The 14,261-nt window shown below is 35.8% G+C and overlaps 1 protein-coding gene across 1 annotated transcript in view; it reads left to right on the top strand.

Annotated features, from left to right (window-relative positions):
- The window catches only part of SENP6 (SUMO specific peptidase 6), a 115,490-nt gene that overhangs the window by 76,540 nt on the left and 24,689 nt on the right, over positions 1–14,261 (top strand). The window contains exons 11-16 of the mRNA XM_021693054.2: positions 1,136–1,306; positions 7,595–7,628; positions 8,028–8,222; positions 9,243–9,469; positions 11,011–11,120; positions 11,269–11,385. Coding sequence (XP_021548729.1) covers positions 1,136–1,306; positions 7,595–7,628; positions 8,028–8,222; positions 9,243–9,469; positions 11,011–11,120; positions 11,269–11,385 — 854 coding nt within the window. The remainder of the gene's footprint in view (positions 1–1,135; positions 1,307–7,594; positions 7,629–8,027; positions 8,223–9,242; positions 9,470–11,010; positions 11,121–11,268; positions 11,386–14,261) is intronic.

The raw sequence follows: 14,261 nt of genomic DNA, 5'->3' as shown, positions 1-14,261 counted from the left end.
AAAGGGCTTTAAACCTCTTTAATAGGTTTCTATTAATAATTTTGGAAAATATTCATGATTAATCTGTAATAAGCCTGAAAAAGCAGTTTGGAGGGTGTGTGTGTGTGTAGTGTGTGTGTGTCTCTGTTTTGTTTTAATACATATTTTTTCTTATGCCATACATCATAGAAATATCTCTAGAGGGACAATGGGAAAATAGTGCCTATCTCTATGCAGTGGATTTTTTTTTTCTTGCCTTCTGTCAAGATCATGTTTTATTCTTGTGATAATAATAAAATTTTTAGCATAACTTCAGTACAATTAAATTATATACTCAAAATAATATATTATGATTAATTCGCATGTGGAAGTGGCTGAAATCTTAATAGATCAAGTACTTTAACATTTTAAAATATATAAAGAAGAATCTTTTTGTAAATAACCATTCATCTAAGTACCTGTTTTCTAAAGAATTCCTGATTTAGGGATGCCTGGATGGCTCAGTCAGCTAAGCGTCTGCCTTCTGCTTGCGTCATGATCCTGCTGGGATCAAGCCACATCGGGCTTCCTGCTCAACAGGGAGTCTGCTTCTCCCTCTGCCCCCCACCCCCTTTCTGCTTATGGTCTCTTTCGCTCTCACCTCTCTCTCAAATAAAATCTTAAAAAAAAAAAAAAAGAAGAAGAAGAAGAATTGCTGATTTAATCCAAGCATTATAACCACTACCACTATTACTAGCTAACTTTCGTCTAACATTTTACTGTGCATGAAGCACTGTGCTAAGCTGCTTGTATACATTAGTGCATTTGAATACTCAGTATTTTACAGTTTAGGAAATCAAATTATTTTAAAAATCAGATAATTAAAAGGTGGTATAGCTGTGATTTGAACCTAGGCAGTCTGATTCCCTAATTACCATTTCTCAATTCTGTGCTATTAATGGAATATCATGTAATGACTAGATAAGATATAGCTGGACAAAATAGGAAGGATTTCTATTGTATGAAATCAATAAATATTCTCCTGTTGAAGTAAAATCAGTCTTTTATGTTTTGATAATTACATTTTTTTATGTTGCATCCTCTTTGCATATGTGTACTTAGTTTGCAGCCTTGTTTTAGTTGCTTAATTAAGTGAAAATTTATTTTTCTTTTTCAGTTTGGTAATTCTATTGTCAACACACCTCTAAAACGTCGTAAAGTGACATCTCAAGAAACTTTAGTTGATCCTGTATCTTTAAGCTGCCAAAGTTCCTTTGACAGTGTCATTTTAAACTGTCGAAGTATACGAGTAGGAACACTCTTCCGGCTATTAATAGAGCCTGTAATTGTAAGTACATTCTTAAGCTTTTTACTGTACCAATTATGAGATTCAAAATTCCATAGGGAAGGCTAATATATAATATTTTAAAATTTTTAAATTAAAATGTTTAACTTAATAGAATATTAAAAATTATTTCAAGATTTCAAATTGCTTTAAGAGAATATAGACAAGTATAAACAGCTCCTTAAAATAAAAATCAATGGGTAAAAACTTATAATGTAATGTTTAAGGTAGTGACATATTCATCATAGAAAGATACATATTCTCACTAAGTTAGAAAACCAGTATTTTACTATTTTATTCTCGTGCCAGCTCAGTGCATGAAAAGAGTATTTTAAAGAACGATAATGAGAGAAAGAAGGATCCAAAAGCTTTGGGGGCTGCAGAAAAATGTCTTTTGCAGCATTAAGACTCTTAGATGATTGGAATAAATTGCCACCCAAGAGGCATTGTGCTTTTGGACTAGTTCATTGTCCACAAAGCCTAAAGGACTTTCTGTAGTCCTTATTATACTTGTCATACTTGTTAATTCTGCTGCCACCAGTCTAATTCAAATGCGTATTTTCTATTTGAAATTTTAATATAATCTCCTTAACCAGCCTTCTTAGTCATCATTTTTCTTTTTTCTAATGTATTGTACACATTATTGGTAGCTTAATCTCCCTATAGCACTGCACTTAGTTTGTACCTTTTATTTTATAATGACTTAACTTGGTGTCCCCAGCTATCTGTTTTCATCTATTCTTTCAAACCTGGTCCCCTAGTATTGTTCTTATACATAAAGCAGAGTCTTTAAGAAAACACATTGTATTACATCAGGAAAGTTAAAAGGTAGTTTTATTATTACTATTTAAATTATGGTAAGTAGTAGTTATTTATTTTCTAGGAGTCATAGTTTCATGATACAATATGATCAAAAGGAACAAAAAGACCTATAAGTTAATGTAGGAGAAAATGAATTATGGACCTGATTTCTTACTAGAGCAAAGCTGTATGGGAAACCTGCATTTTTTTTTAATCTTTAACTCCAGCTTCTCACCATTAAAAAAAGTACTCCAGAGATTTAAAGCAAATTATATACAGACTACAACATCAAGTACGCAGTAACATTGTAACATACATCAAGGTTGTCAGGGATTTATGAAATTTGTGTTTTATTACAGGTCTTCATAGTATAGATTATCTTTCCTGGTTTCTGTCAGTTAATAAAAATGTCATTCTAAGTCAAAATACCTCAAAAATTCTCAGGGGTACCTTGTAGGTTTTATGGTTTTTCCCCACATTAACACTGTTACTCAGAACTTTTCAATATGATAATTAAGGTTTTGCTGGTAATTTAGACATTTAGTTGAAAGTTACATAATTGGTCTCAAGGCTAGCTAACAAGAACTACATTGGGGCGCCTGGCTGGCTCAGTTTGTAGAACATGTGACACTTGATCTAGGAGTTTAAATAGTCTCCACACATGTTAGAGATTATTATTATTTTTTTTTTTATTTAAAGATTTTATTTATTTGCTAGAGAGAGAATGAGCGACAGAGAGCATGAGAGGGAGGAGGGTCAGAGGGAGAAGCAGACTCCCCGCTGAGCAGGGAGCCCGATGCGGGACTCGATCCTGGGACTCCAGGATCATGACCTGAGCCGAAGGCAGTCGCTTAACCAACTGAGCCACCCAGGCGCCCCTAGAGATTACTTAAAAAAAATACATTAAAATTGGAGTAAAAAAATTTTTTACATGCAAGTTGCCAAGTTAGGTTATATATGATCTAGTGAAAGAAACTAACTTCATGAATTTATTTTAAGAAATGAAAGACAAATTTTTTAAAAATGTAAATAAGTAAAGGCAGTAAATGTAATATAAATGTGTTCATGCAGGTTTTTTTTTTTTAATGCTAAGTGAAATATTTCAGCCAATAAGTAGTTGAGTTTATAATGTGGAATTTTGTAATCTATGGTATTAACTTTCGTTGTACCATGGGATTTTTCAAGAGAACATTCTTTGATGAAGTATAATTAATCTGCAATTTCTTCAGGTAATGTATTAAAAATAAAGATGATTTGGGGCACCTGGGTAGCTCAGCCACTTAAGCATCAACTCTTGATTTTGGCTCAGGTCATGATCTCAGGGTCATGGGATTGAGCCCTGTGTCAAGCTTCGAGCTGGGGCATGGAACCTGCTTGGAATTCTCTCTCTTCCCCCTCCCTCCTCCCGGCCCTCTCTTTCTCTCTCTTGCTCTAAAAATTTTTTTTTTTAAATAAGAGATGATTTGACATTTTCTTCTTGAATATAACTTCCTTATGTTTTATAGTGAAATAATTTATCTGCCATGTCATCATTAATCTCAAACCAATTTTAAATGTTTTACTGTTTTATGTACTTTATCAAATCTCATTTATTATTGGGTAATTTAATTATTTTAAATTCATTTCATTGCAAGAATTGGTACTATCTGGAAGTGCCAATTTTAAATCTTTTTATTTTATTTTTAGTCTTTTTTTTTTTTAAAAGATTTATTTATTTGAGAGAGAAAGAGCATAAGCAGGGGGAGGAGAAGGGGCAGAGGGAGAGGGAGAAGCAGAGTCCCCACTGAACAGGGAGCCCGATGCAGGCCTCAATTCCAGGACTCTGGGATCATGACCTGAGTCAAAGGCAGGCATTTAACTGACTAAGCCACCCAGGCACCCCTTTTATTTTATGTCAGGTTAGGTTAGGTTAGGTTATTCTTAAGTAAGCTCTCTACACCCATCATGGGCTGAACTTATGACCCTGAGATCAAGAATCACATACTCTACCAAGTGAGCCAGCCAATTTTATTTAAAAGTAGTGCCTTTAAAAGCAAATACTTTTATTTTACAGGAAAATGGCTTACATTGTTAGGAATACCACATATACCCAAATATAATGCAATTCCTCATTTTTCCAGTGAGAAAATTGAGAAGATATAAAACTAACTTAAATTTAGAAACTCTTGGAGATGATGGTGAAATAGCCCAGTGTCTACTTGTAATTTAGTTACACACAAATTTTTTTTTTTTTTTAAGATTTTATTTATTTATTCATGAGAGAGAGAGAGGCAGAGGCAGAGGGAGAAGCAGGCTCCCCGTGGAGCAGGGAGCCCGATGCGGGACTCGATCCCAGGACCCTGGGATCATGACCCGAGCCGAAGGCAGACGCTTAACCGACTGAGCCACCCAGGTGTCCCAGTTACACACAAATTTTTAAATGACAGATACTTAGACATGCTTCTATTTTTATATCTCATATGACAGTGTTATTTAAATGTTTCCATGTTAGTGTTTATGTTATCCTTATTGCTACTTTTTGAGTCATCTAACAATTTAGCATATTACCTTCAAACAGTTTTTAGAAGGTATGTTTTGTGACATGCTAGACTTCACAGTTGTAATAATTACTAAATTTATTTTATATTTCTTTGCTTCCTTTTTCTACATTGTGAAAATTTTTAAACAGAAGAGTTGAAATAATTTTACAGTGAACACTTCTAAAACTCCCAGCTAGATTCTGCCGTTAGCATTTTACTAAACTTGCTTTTCATGTATCTGTTCATCTTTCTATATATCAGTCCAACTTATTTTTAAGTAGGTTCCACACCCAGTCTGGGTCTTGTACTCAAAATCCTGAGGTCCAAGAGTTGTATGCTCTACTGAGTGAGCCAGGTGAATTATGTCCAAAGTCTAGAATGTCCAATTAATTAATTTTTAAAATTTTAGTGACCATATAGTGTAAAACTAGTTTCTAGGGTGGAGTTCAGTGATTAATCACTTACGTACAACACCCAGTGCTCATCAGAAGCCCTCTTTAATACCCATCACCCATCTAGCCCATCTCCCACCCACCTCCCTCTATCAATACTCAGTTTGTTCTCTCTTGTTAAGAGTCTCTTGTGGTGGGGTGCCTGGTTGGCTCAGTCGATTAAGCGTCTGCCTTCAGCTTGGGTCATGATCCCGGGGTCCTGGTATCAAGCCCCATTGTTGGGCTCCCTACTCAGCGGGGAGTGTGTTTCTCTCTCTCCCTCCTCTCCTCCCTCCCCTCGTGCTCTCTCTCTCCTCTCTCTCAAATAAATAAAATCTTAAAAAAAAAAAGTCTCTTGTGGTTTGGGGGCACCTGGCTGGCTCAGTTGGTTAAGTGTCTGACTCCGGATTTCATCTCAGGTCATGATCTCAGGGTTGTGAGATCGAGCCTGGTGTCAGGCTCCAAGCTGGATGTGGAGCCTGCTTAAGATTCTTAAAATTCTTTCTCTCTTCCTTCTGCCCCTCTTCCCCCTCTCTTTCTCTCTCCCTCTCAAAAAAAACAAACAAACAAAAAAAAAAAGTTTCTTATGGTTTCTGTCTCCTTTTCTCTTTTCCCCCTTCCCATATGTTCATCTGTTTTCTTCTTAAATTCCACATGAGTGAGTCAGATGGTATTTATCTTTTTCTGACTTATTTCACATAGCATAATATGCTCTAGCTCCATCCACGTCGTTGCAAATGGCCTCCAATTTATTTTTAAATGCATTTTGAAATTCCTGTGTCTACGTTTTTCACTCTCTTAATGTAACACACAAAGTTGAGTATTAATTCAGGATATAGTGGGCTTAATATGTCTTCTCTATGTTAAAAGAATTTAGTTAGAAAATCACCTTTTAGGGGCGCCTGGGTAGCTTAGTCGTTAAGCGTCTACCTTCGGCTCAGGTTATGATCCCGGGGTCCTAGAATTGGACCCCACATCGGGCTCCCTGCTCAGCGGGAAGCCTGCTTCTCCCTCTCCCACTCCCCCTGTTTGTGTTCCCTCTCTTGCTGTGTCTCTCTCTGTCAAATAAATAAAATCTTAAAAAAAAAAAGAAAGAAAGAAAATCACCTTTTATAACTACCAGTAATAACTGATTGAGACAAGATCTTCAGTGGATGCTAAAGCCATTAGCAGAAAGGTTATTAGGCAACAGGATATTCACAAGCTTTCAAGTATCTCTCCACAGATTACTATTAATTACTAAGGGAAAAATATATCTTAACAGCGGAAAGACCTGGCACATTGCCTTTGCCAAGTGATTAAGCTTTGTATCAGTAATGGGACAGCCTGACATCATGTGCCTTCAAGTATGATATAGTAGGAGGTATAAAACATCACCTGTATGCTATATTTGCTGGAAATATGTGGCCTGAATTTTAAAATGAGGCAACACAAGTTCAAGATGTTGTCTATTTTGCAGAACCTAGCCTGGATTCTTCAATGGTCATGTCATGAAGAACAGAAGGGGGCAAATTTCTGGTCCTGACTGGGGTAGACAAAAAAGACAAATGTAACCTTGACAGAATCATGAATTGGAGCACAATAAAAGGGGCATCTGGGTGGCTCAGTCAGTTAAGCATCTGCCTTCAGCATAGGTCATGATCCCAGGGTCCTGGGATCCAGCCCCACGTTGGGCACCCTGCTCAGCAGGGAGCCTACTTCTCCCTCTCCTGCTCCCCCGGCTTGTGCTCTCTCTCACTCTGTCAAATAAATAAATACAATCTTAAAATAAATCACAATAAAGAACAATTTTGAATAATTGGGAAAGTTTGAGTAAGAAGTATATATTGGATGGAGTTAATCTTGATCTTCTTAGATATGGTAATGCTGTTTTGGGTGTGTAGGAGAACATCTTTGTTCTTGGGAGATGTATCCTGAAGGATTTAGGGATGGACTATCATGATGCCGTCTGCTTGTTTTATGCTGGTTAGCAAAAAGGAGATGTGTATGTACATAGAGTGATGGGGAGTAGGTGTGGCAAAATTTTAACAGTCGTTGAATCTAGGTAAGGAGTATTTAGGATTTCATTGTAATATTTGGTCAACATTTCTTTGAAGTTCTAAGAAATAAACCAATAATATAAGAAATGTTCTAAGTGGGGTGCCTGGGTGGCTCAGTCGTTAAGCATCTGCCTTAGGCTCAGGTCATGATCTCAGGGTCCTGGGATAGAGCCCCACATTGGGCTCCCTGCTCAGTGGGGAGCCTGCTCTCTCTCTCCCACTCCCCCTGCTTGTGTTCCCTCTCTCACTGTCTCTCTCTCTGTCAAATAAATAAATAAAACCTTAAAAAAAAAAAATGTTCTAAGTGCTTGAATAAAAAGGTGAAGCTTGCCTTTCTGAAAGATAATTTGGAGTGGGGGGATATTTCATATTTAAGTACATGGTAGATGGTTTTGTTTTTCTGCCCTCTGTAGTCTAAGTCTCAAATAATGTGTCATTTAGGGTATTTGTAGCAAAATCTTCATAAGACCGTGGTTGGTACTAATTTATCTTATTTTTTAGTTTTGTTTAGATTTTATCAAGATACAGCTAGAAGGTAAGCTTTTTTATGTCTTTTTACTCACTAAAGCTTTCTTTACAATAAAACACTTTACAGGAATAAAATACTAAATGATATTCATGGAGTTCATGAAGATGATTAGTTATTACATATATCTTCTTAACAAAGGGCATGTATCTTAATAGTGTGATTTCATTCTGTAACATCATAAAACCTATGTTTAATTTTATAAGTATACTTCATTAGAAACCCCTTCATTTGGAAAAAATGTAGAAGTTTCTTTAAGATAGTTATATTTTTCATTTCCCACTACACTTAATATTTTTAGAGTGTAGCAAATATGTGGTTAACTTTAAACTTGTATTTCCTCATCGTTTCCTCCATTCATGATTTTAAGAATTGATTCCTTTTCTAATTCCATTTATTTTCCCCCAGAACCAGAAAATGATCCTGTAGGGATTACTTTAAATACCTCTGATCTAACTAAATGTGAATGGTGTAATGTCCGAAAATTGCCAGTTGTGTTTCTTCAGACAATACCAGCAGTTTATCAAAAGCTGAGCATGCAACTGCAAATGAATATGGAGGATAAAGTTTGGAATGATTCTAAGGGAACAAATAAATTAAAAAGTAAGTTTTGTAGAACACATGATGATAATACATACAATGCATTGCATAGCAGAGTGTGAATGTGCTTTAATAGATGCCTTAGATGTGTATTATCTATAATCCTTATAGTGATCTTGTAAGATATATAATTATGTGTATTTATATGTATACACACACATATATATTATGTAATATAATTCCCATGTTATAGATGAGGAGAACAGCCCACAGAAAGTGGAATTTCTAAAGATGAAACCCAGGTTTACCCATTTAGAAAGTTTTCGAAATGGGTTAAAACTCAAAAAAAGGTTTGCACTCCTTATTTTAACACTATAATCTGAGTAAAATGAAAATTTTGTAATGCACTGGTAGGAGTGCTAAGTATAAATCAACCATATAATTCTGGAATCCTTGAAACAGCCTGAGTAGGAAGTTTGCTGGCTCATAGAATAAGTCTTCATCCTCTACAATAATAGAGGTAGTTCTCCAGTTTGTTTCCCTTCACCTCTAACATTTATGACATAGCATGACTAATTGTAAAGTAAATACTTTTCAGTAGTAATTGCTTTAGCTTAATGATGAATAAATGATAGCTACTATTAAAGCTGCAAGAATCAGCACATTAGTGAATAGCAGTTTTTGCAGTTAAATTCTCTAGAGATATTAGTAGTTCACCTGGCAGTTTCTTATTTGTGTTTGACAAAAATGTTAATTGAAATATATTTAAAATTATATACAGATTCTGTGAGATGAAATAGATTAGTTACATCCATGAATAGATTTGTTCTTAAGCTTGCTGCTAGGGTAATGTATTCTGGTTCCTTTTTCTTGATAACTTTTAGGTGACATTGTTAGGTAACACTGTCACTGGTCTTTATTCCAGTATTTATTATATATCCACTGTATACCGAACAGTATTTTGAACATTTACACCAGATTTCTGGTGATATCCTTGGAAAGAACTAGTTGTTACTCTTTTCTAATATCTATTTGCCTATTTTTTTTTCTTTTATACTTAAAGTTATATTGATTTCTTTTCAGATTTGGAAGAACAATACATAATTTTAATTTTTCAAAATGGCCTTGATCCTCAGGCAAATATGGTATTTGAAAGTATCATTACTGACATTGGCATAAAGAATAATGTGTCCAATTTTTTTGCAAAAATCCCCTTTGAAGAAGCCAATAGCAGACTTGTTGCCTGTACAAGAACATATGAAGAGAGCATCAAAGGAAGTTGTGTGCAGAAAGAAAACAAAATTAAAAACGTAATTATGTTTTTTAGTTTTTAAAATAATGGGTAGCTTTAAAGCGAAATATGTTTCATTATACTGCTCATTTTGGAGTTAGATCTTTTTAATTCCATTTCAGAATTATTTGCTTTTATATGTGATTTGTAAACTACCTTGTGGCAAAACATTAATGGCGGGTAGGTGACTTGTGACATAAATAGTACTTGATATAGGTCTCAGAAGCAGTTTTAGTTCCTTTCCACACTGTATTCTTTTCATCTTTTCTTTTTCTTTCATCCTTTTTTCTCCCCCCCCTCCTCTGAACATACATGTTCATATACTGCTACATTCAAACTGATTGTTACTTTTTTTTTTAAAAAGATTTTATGTATTTTGACGGAGAGAGCAAGCACACAAGCAGGGGTAGTGGCAGTCAGAGGGAGAGGGAGAAGGAGGCTCCCCACCAAGCAGGGAGCCCAATGTGGGACTCAATCCCAGGACCCTGGAGTCATGACCTGAGCCAAAGGCAGACACTTAACTGACTGAGCCACCCAGGAGCCCCCAAATTGATTGTTACTCTTAAATTTGCTAGTGGTTCCCAATGATGCCATTGGCTTCAATACAGATAAAGGAATTTTGGTCCTTGATGTACATTTATAAGTAACATGTGCATACATGGTTGAAAACTTAGGAAACAATACATGCCATTTGATTGTGTCTATCAACATAGGTATCCAGTTCTGGAATAACTAATCATATAGTGGGTTACTATGAAGCCAGCTGAACCAAAAGCTGTGTATTCTTATAACACATAGTACAATGTTAAATAACACAAATTTGTCCCCTAACCCTGCAACTGAATTTAACCGACTTAATTTATTAGAAATACTTAAAATCTTTCAACCTGCCTACAGTTTGGAAATAGGGCTATTCAAGGCACAATTTTGGTGAAGTCAAGAGAGGTCTCACAGAGAAGAGCTATTCACACAGTTAGTGGGTTGACAAAAAGAACAGAAGAAAGGGGAACCATTCCCTTTCTTTTGCAGAACCAGCTGCAAGAGATTATTAATGAGGAAGAAAAGAGCAACTGAAGCCATAAGGCAGCTGTGATAGAATAAAATTTCAATGCAAGGCTCTTTCTTTAAGGACTTCTTCATTCTGGGGAACTGAATTTCATTGGACTATGTTCCCTGAGCCTCTGCTCCCATATCTCATGGATTGCCTAGTCATTGAACTTAGGTGGGCCTCCACTCCCAGAATCAAAAACCATTATATCTGTTCTTTGGATTTACAGATATAATCTAATTTAATAAGGATGATAGAGATCATAGACAAGATACCAGAAAACCATTGTTAAAAAATTGGAAAAGTATCATTGTTCGAGAAACTATACATACAGAGAATGTGGGCCCTAGTTTTGCCTGTTTCTTATTTTTAATTGTTAAAAATCATGTATACTTTTTCATATTTTAAAATTTTTTAAATTGTAAGGTATTCTTGCCTTGTGCTTGCTTTTTTATTGAAAAATTTCCCAATTGATTTTGTAAACTGATAATATCCTTTACCTTTACTTCAAGGTGTCCCTTGAATCTAAAATACAACTTAAAAACAAGCAAGAATTTCAATTTTTTGATGATGATGAAGAAACTGGAGAGAATCATACCATCTTCATGGGCCCTGTGGAAAAGTGAGAATATTCATTTACATTGCAATGCTCTTAAATTTGTTTTCTGTTTTATTACATTTCAGTTACATACATACACACACGTATATATTTGTTCATTTGCTTGTGGTTTGTTTTTTTTTGTTTTTTAATTTGTTTTATTTTGTTACAGATTGATAGTATATCCACCACCTCCAGCTAAGGGAGGCATCTCTGTTACTAATGAGGATCTGCACTGTCTAAGTGAAGGAGAATTTTTAAATGATGTTATTATAGACTTTTATTTGAAGTAAGTTAATTTTCTACTTTCTTTTAACATATCTTTAACATTCTATAATATATATCTTTGTTTTCTAGAATCAGAACTGTTTGGGTTTTGAATTCCATCACTGCCACTTATTGTGTGACATTTGGGAAATTAATGTCTCTACCTGTGTTTTCTCATTTAAAAAGTGAGAAGAATAATGACATCTAAAAGGCTATGAGAATTAAATAATACACGTCAAGCATTAGGAAAATACTTGGCACATGCAGCATGTTCATAAATACTAGCTTATTGTATTGTTACATTACACTGTTTTAAGCCTTTAAAAAATTGTTACTACTCTAATTTAGGTAATAAACTGTTGAGCAAGCACAAAAGTATGATTTTACTTGATACTCATCAAGTGCTAGCTGTGTGCCACATACTGTGTTAGAAGTTTATGGTCTTGTAGGGAAACACAAATACAGGATTAAAGATTGACGGAAGTATTAACATGGTATAGACGCAGCAGCAAAAGAATGCTTCATTCTCTTTGGGGGTTGGGAAATATAAGGGACCAAGAAGCTTTCCTGGAAGAGCTTACATCATGACCCAGTATACACATGCATATACATGTATGTGCAGTGTGTTTATACATGTATAAATTTGTATGTGTTTACTGGTTTGTGGTATAAAGTGAGTGTGTATATGAAACAAAACAACTATCAGTGTATCCAGCACTTGCCAGTATTTTCTAGTTTATTCAAATGTATTTCATAAAACAATATTTTTTTGAAGAACTGGTTGTTGAAAGCTGCTGGATTGATTTTATAGCCTACTAATGGTTGCAGCCAGCAGTTTGGGAAAAGAGTACATTGTTAAAAAGAGTGAAAGGTTTTGATCAGAGATGTGGTATAATAATTGAGCTTCCTTTTTTTTTTTAATATAAAGATTTTTATTTATTTATTAGAGCACAAGCAGGTGGAGCAGCAGAGGGAGAGGGAGAAGCAGGCTTCTCACTGAGCAAGGAGCCCGATGTGGGGCTTGATCTCAGGACCCTGGGATCATGACCTGAGCCAAAGGCAGACGCTTAAAGACTGAGCCACCCAGGCGTCCCATAATTGAGCTTCCTTAAGATCATTTGACAAGCATGTTCATTGTGGATGGCTAGATGAGAGATGATTTAAGGAAATTTAATTAAGGTGATAAAAGAAGCCTGATTAACTGGCACTTGGGTGGCTCAGTTGGTTAAGCTTCCAACTCTTGATTTCAGCTCAGGTGTTCATCTCAGGATTGTGAGTTCAAGCCCCACATTGGACTCCACACTGAGCATGGAGCCTACTTAAAAAAAAAGAAAGCCTGATTAAGGCATTTTAATTGGAATGAAGAGGAAATAAATGTTTTTTAAGAGGTACAGTTCTTTAGCAACTGAATGAATGGATATTAAGAAGGAGAGGAATGGTTGGCAGATAACTCCTAGCTTTCTGACTAGTGAGACCTGCTAAATGATTTTGTCATTGACTGTGAAGCAATGAACAAAAACAGAACGGGTTTGTTTGGGGGTGGGGGTGAGTTTGCTTTTAGATGTTTGTGATACAACAAAAGGGACAGGGCCAATAAACAGTTGAGTATATGGCTCTGAAGGTCATTTGAGTTCTGGCCTGGAGACATAAAAAGTTAGGAGGCTTTACTTTGCAAGTGGTAGTTTAATTATGAGAATAGGTAAAATTGCTTGGGTAGAAATACAGAATGAGAAAAAGAGCTATAAGGACCAGAATCTGGAGAGTTAGGGAAGAAAGAGATTCTTATGAATAAATTCTGAAGGATTTGAGAGGTAAGAAGAGAAATCCATAGTGGGTTATGTCCTGAAATTGAAGGGAGTTGAAAGCTTTAAAAGAGGATACATTTAGTGGGGTCAGTACAGCAGAGGTTAAGGCAGATAAGGGCTCAGAATAACTTTAAGGTCACAGTGACCCTGAGCTAATAGGGGTCAGATGTAGACCTGGACTTGTACCCTGGTGCCTGGGGGTAATGAGGTACTCTGTTCTCTCTCTGTCCAGCAGAGGTGTATCAGTGGAGGCCTAGTGGGGAGACTCCCATCCCTCCTTGTGACACAGAGCCCCTCTATCTCTCATAATAGTGGCCTAGTAGAGAACCTGAACTTCCATCCCCACCTGGCAGTAATGAGGTGGAGCCCGCTGCACCTACTAGAAGGTGGTACTGGGGAGGCCTCCTAAAGCACAAGAATTAAATAAGATCTAGAATCCTGTAACATAATACTCAAAATGCCCATATTTCAATCGAAAATTACTTCTGTCACTAACAAGCAGAGAGATCTCAAATGGAATGAGAAAATATAATGTAAATAGTCAACACCAAGATGGCACAGATATTAGAATTATTAGAATTAGAATTGTTAGAATTATGACAGATTTTAAAGCATCCATTATAAAAATTCTTCAGGGAAAAATTGTGAACATATGTGAAACTTACGAAAAAATAGATATAAACAAGAAAGAAACGGAAATTTTAGAAGTGAAACTATAATAACAAAAACTTTTATAGGCTCAACAGCAAAATGGAGAGGACAGAAGAAAGAATGAGTGACCTAGAAGATAGAACATATCACCAACTATATCCTATTTATTTATTTATTTTATTTACTTTAGTTTTTTTATTTATTCATTCGAGACACAGAGAGAGAACATGAGCAGGGGGAGAAGCAGAGGGAGTGGGAGAAGCAGGCTCCCCACTGAGCAGGGAACCCGATGCAGGGCTCAGTCCCAGGACCCTGGGATCATGACCTGAGCCAAAGGCAGACACTTACCCATCTGAGCCACCCAGGCGCCCTTATCTATCTATCTATATCTATCTATCTATCTATCTATCTATCTATCTATCTATCTATCTATCTATCTATC

This window comes from Neomonachus schauinslandi, chromosome 8, assembly GCF_002201575.2.
Source record: "Neomonachus schauinslandi chromosome 8, ASM220157v2, whole genome shotgun sequence".
NCBI lineage: Eukaryota > Metazoa > Chordata > Mammalia > Carnivora > Phocidae > Neomonachus > Neomonachus schauinslandi.
The sequence above is the reverse complement of the archived record's forward strand: the minus strand, read 5'-3'. Positions and strand labels throughout refer to the sequence as shown.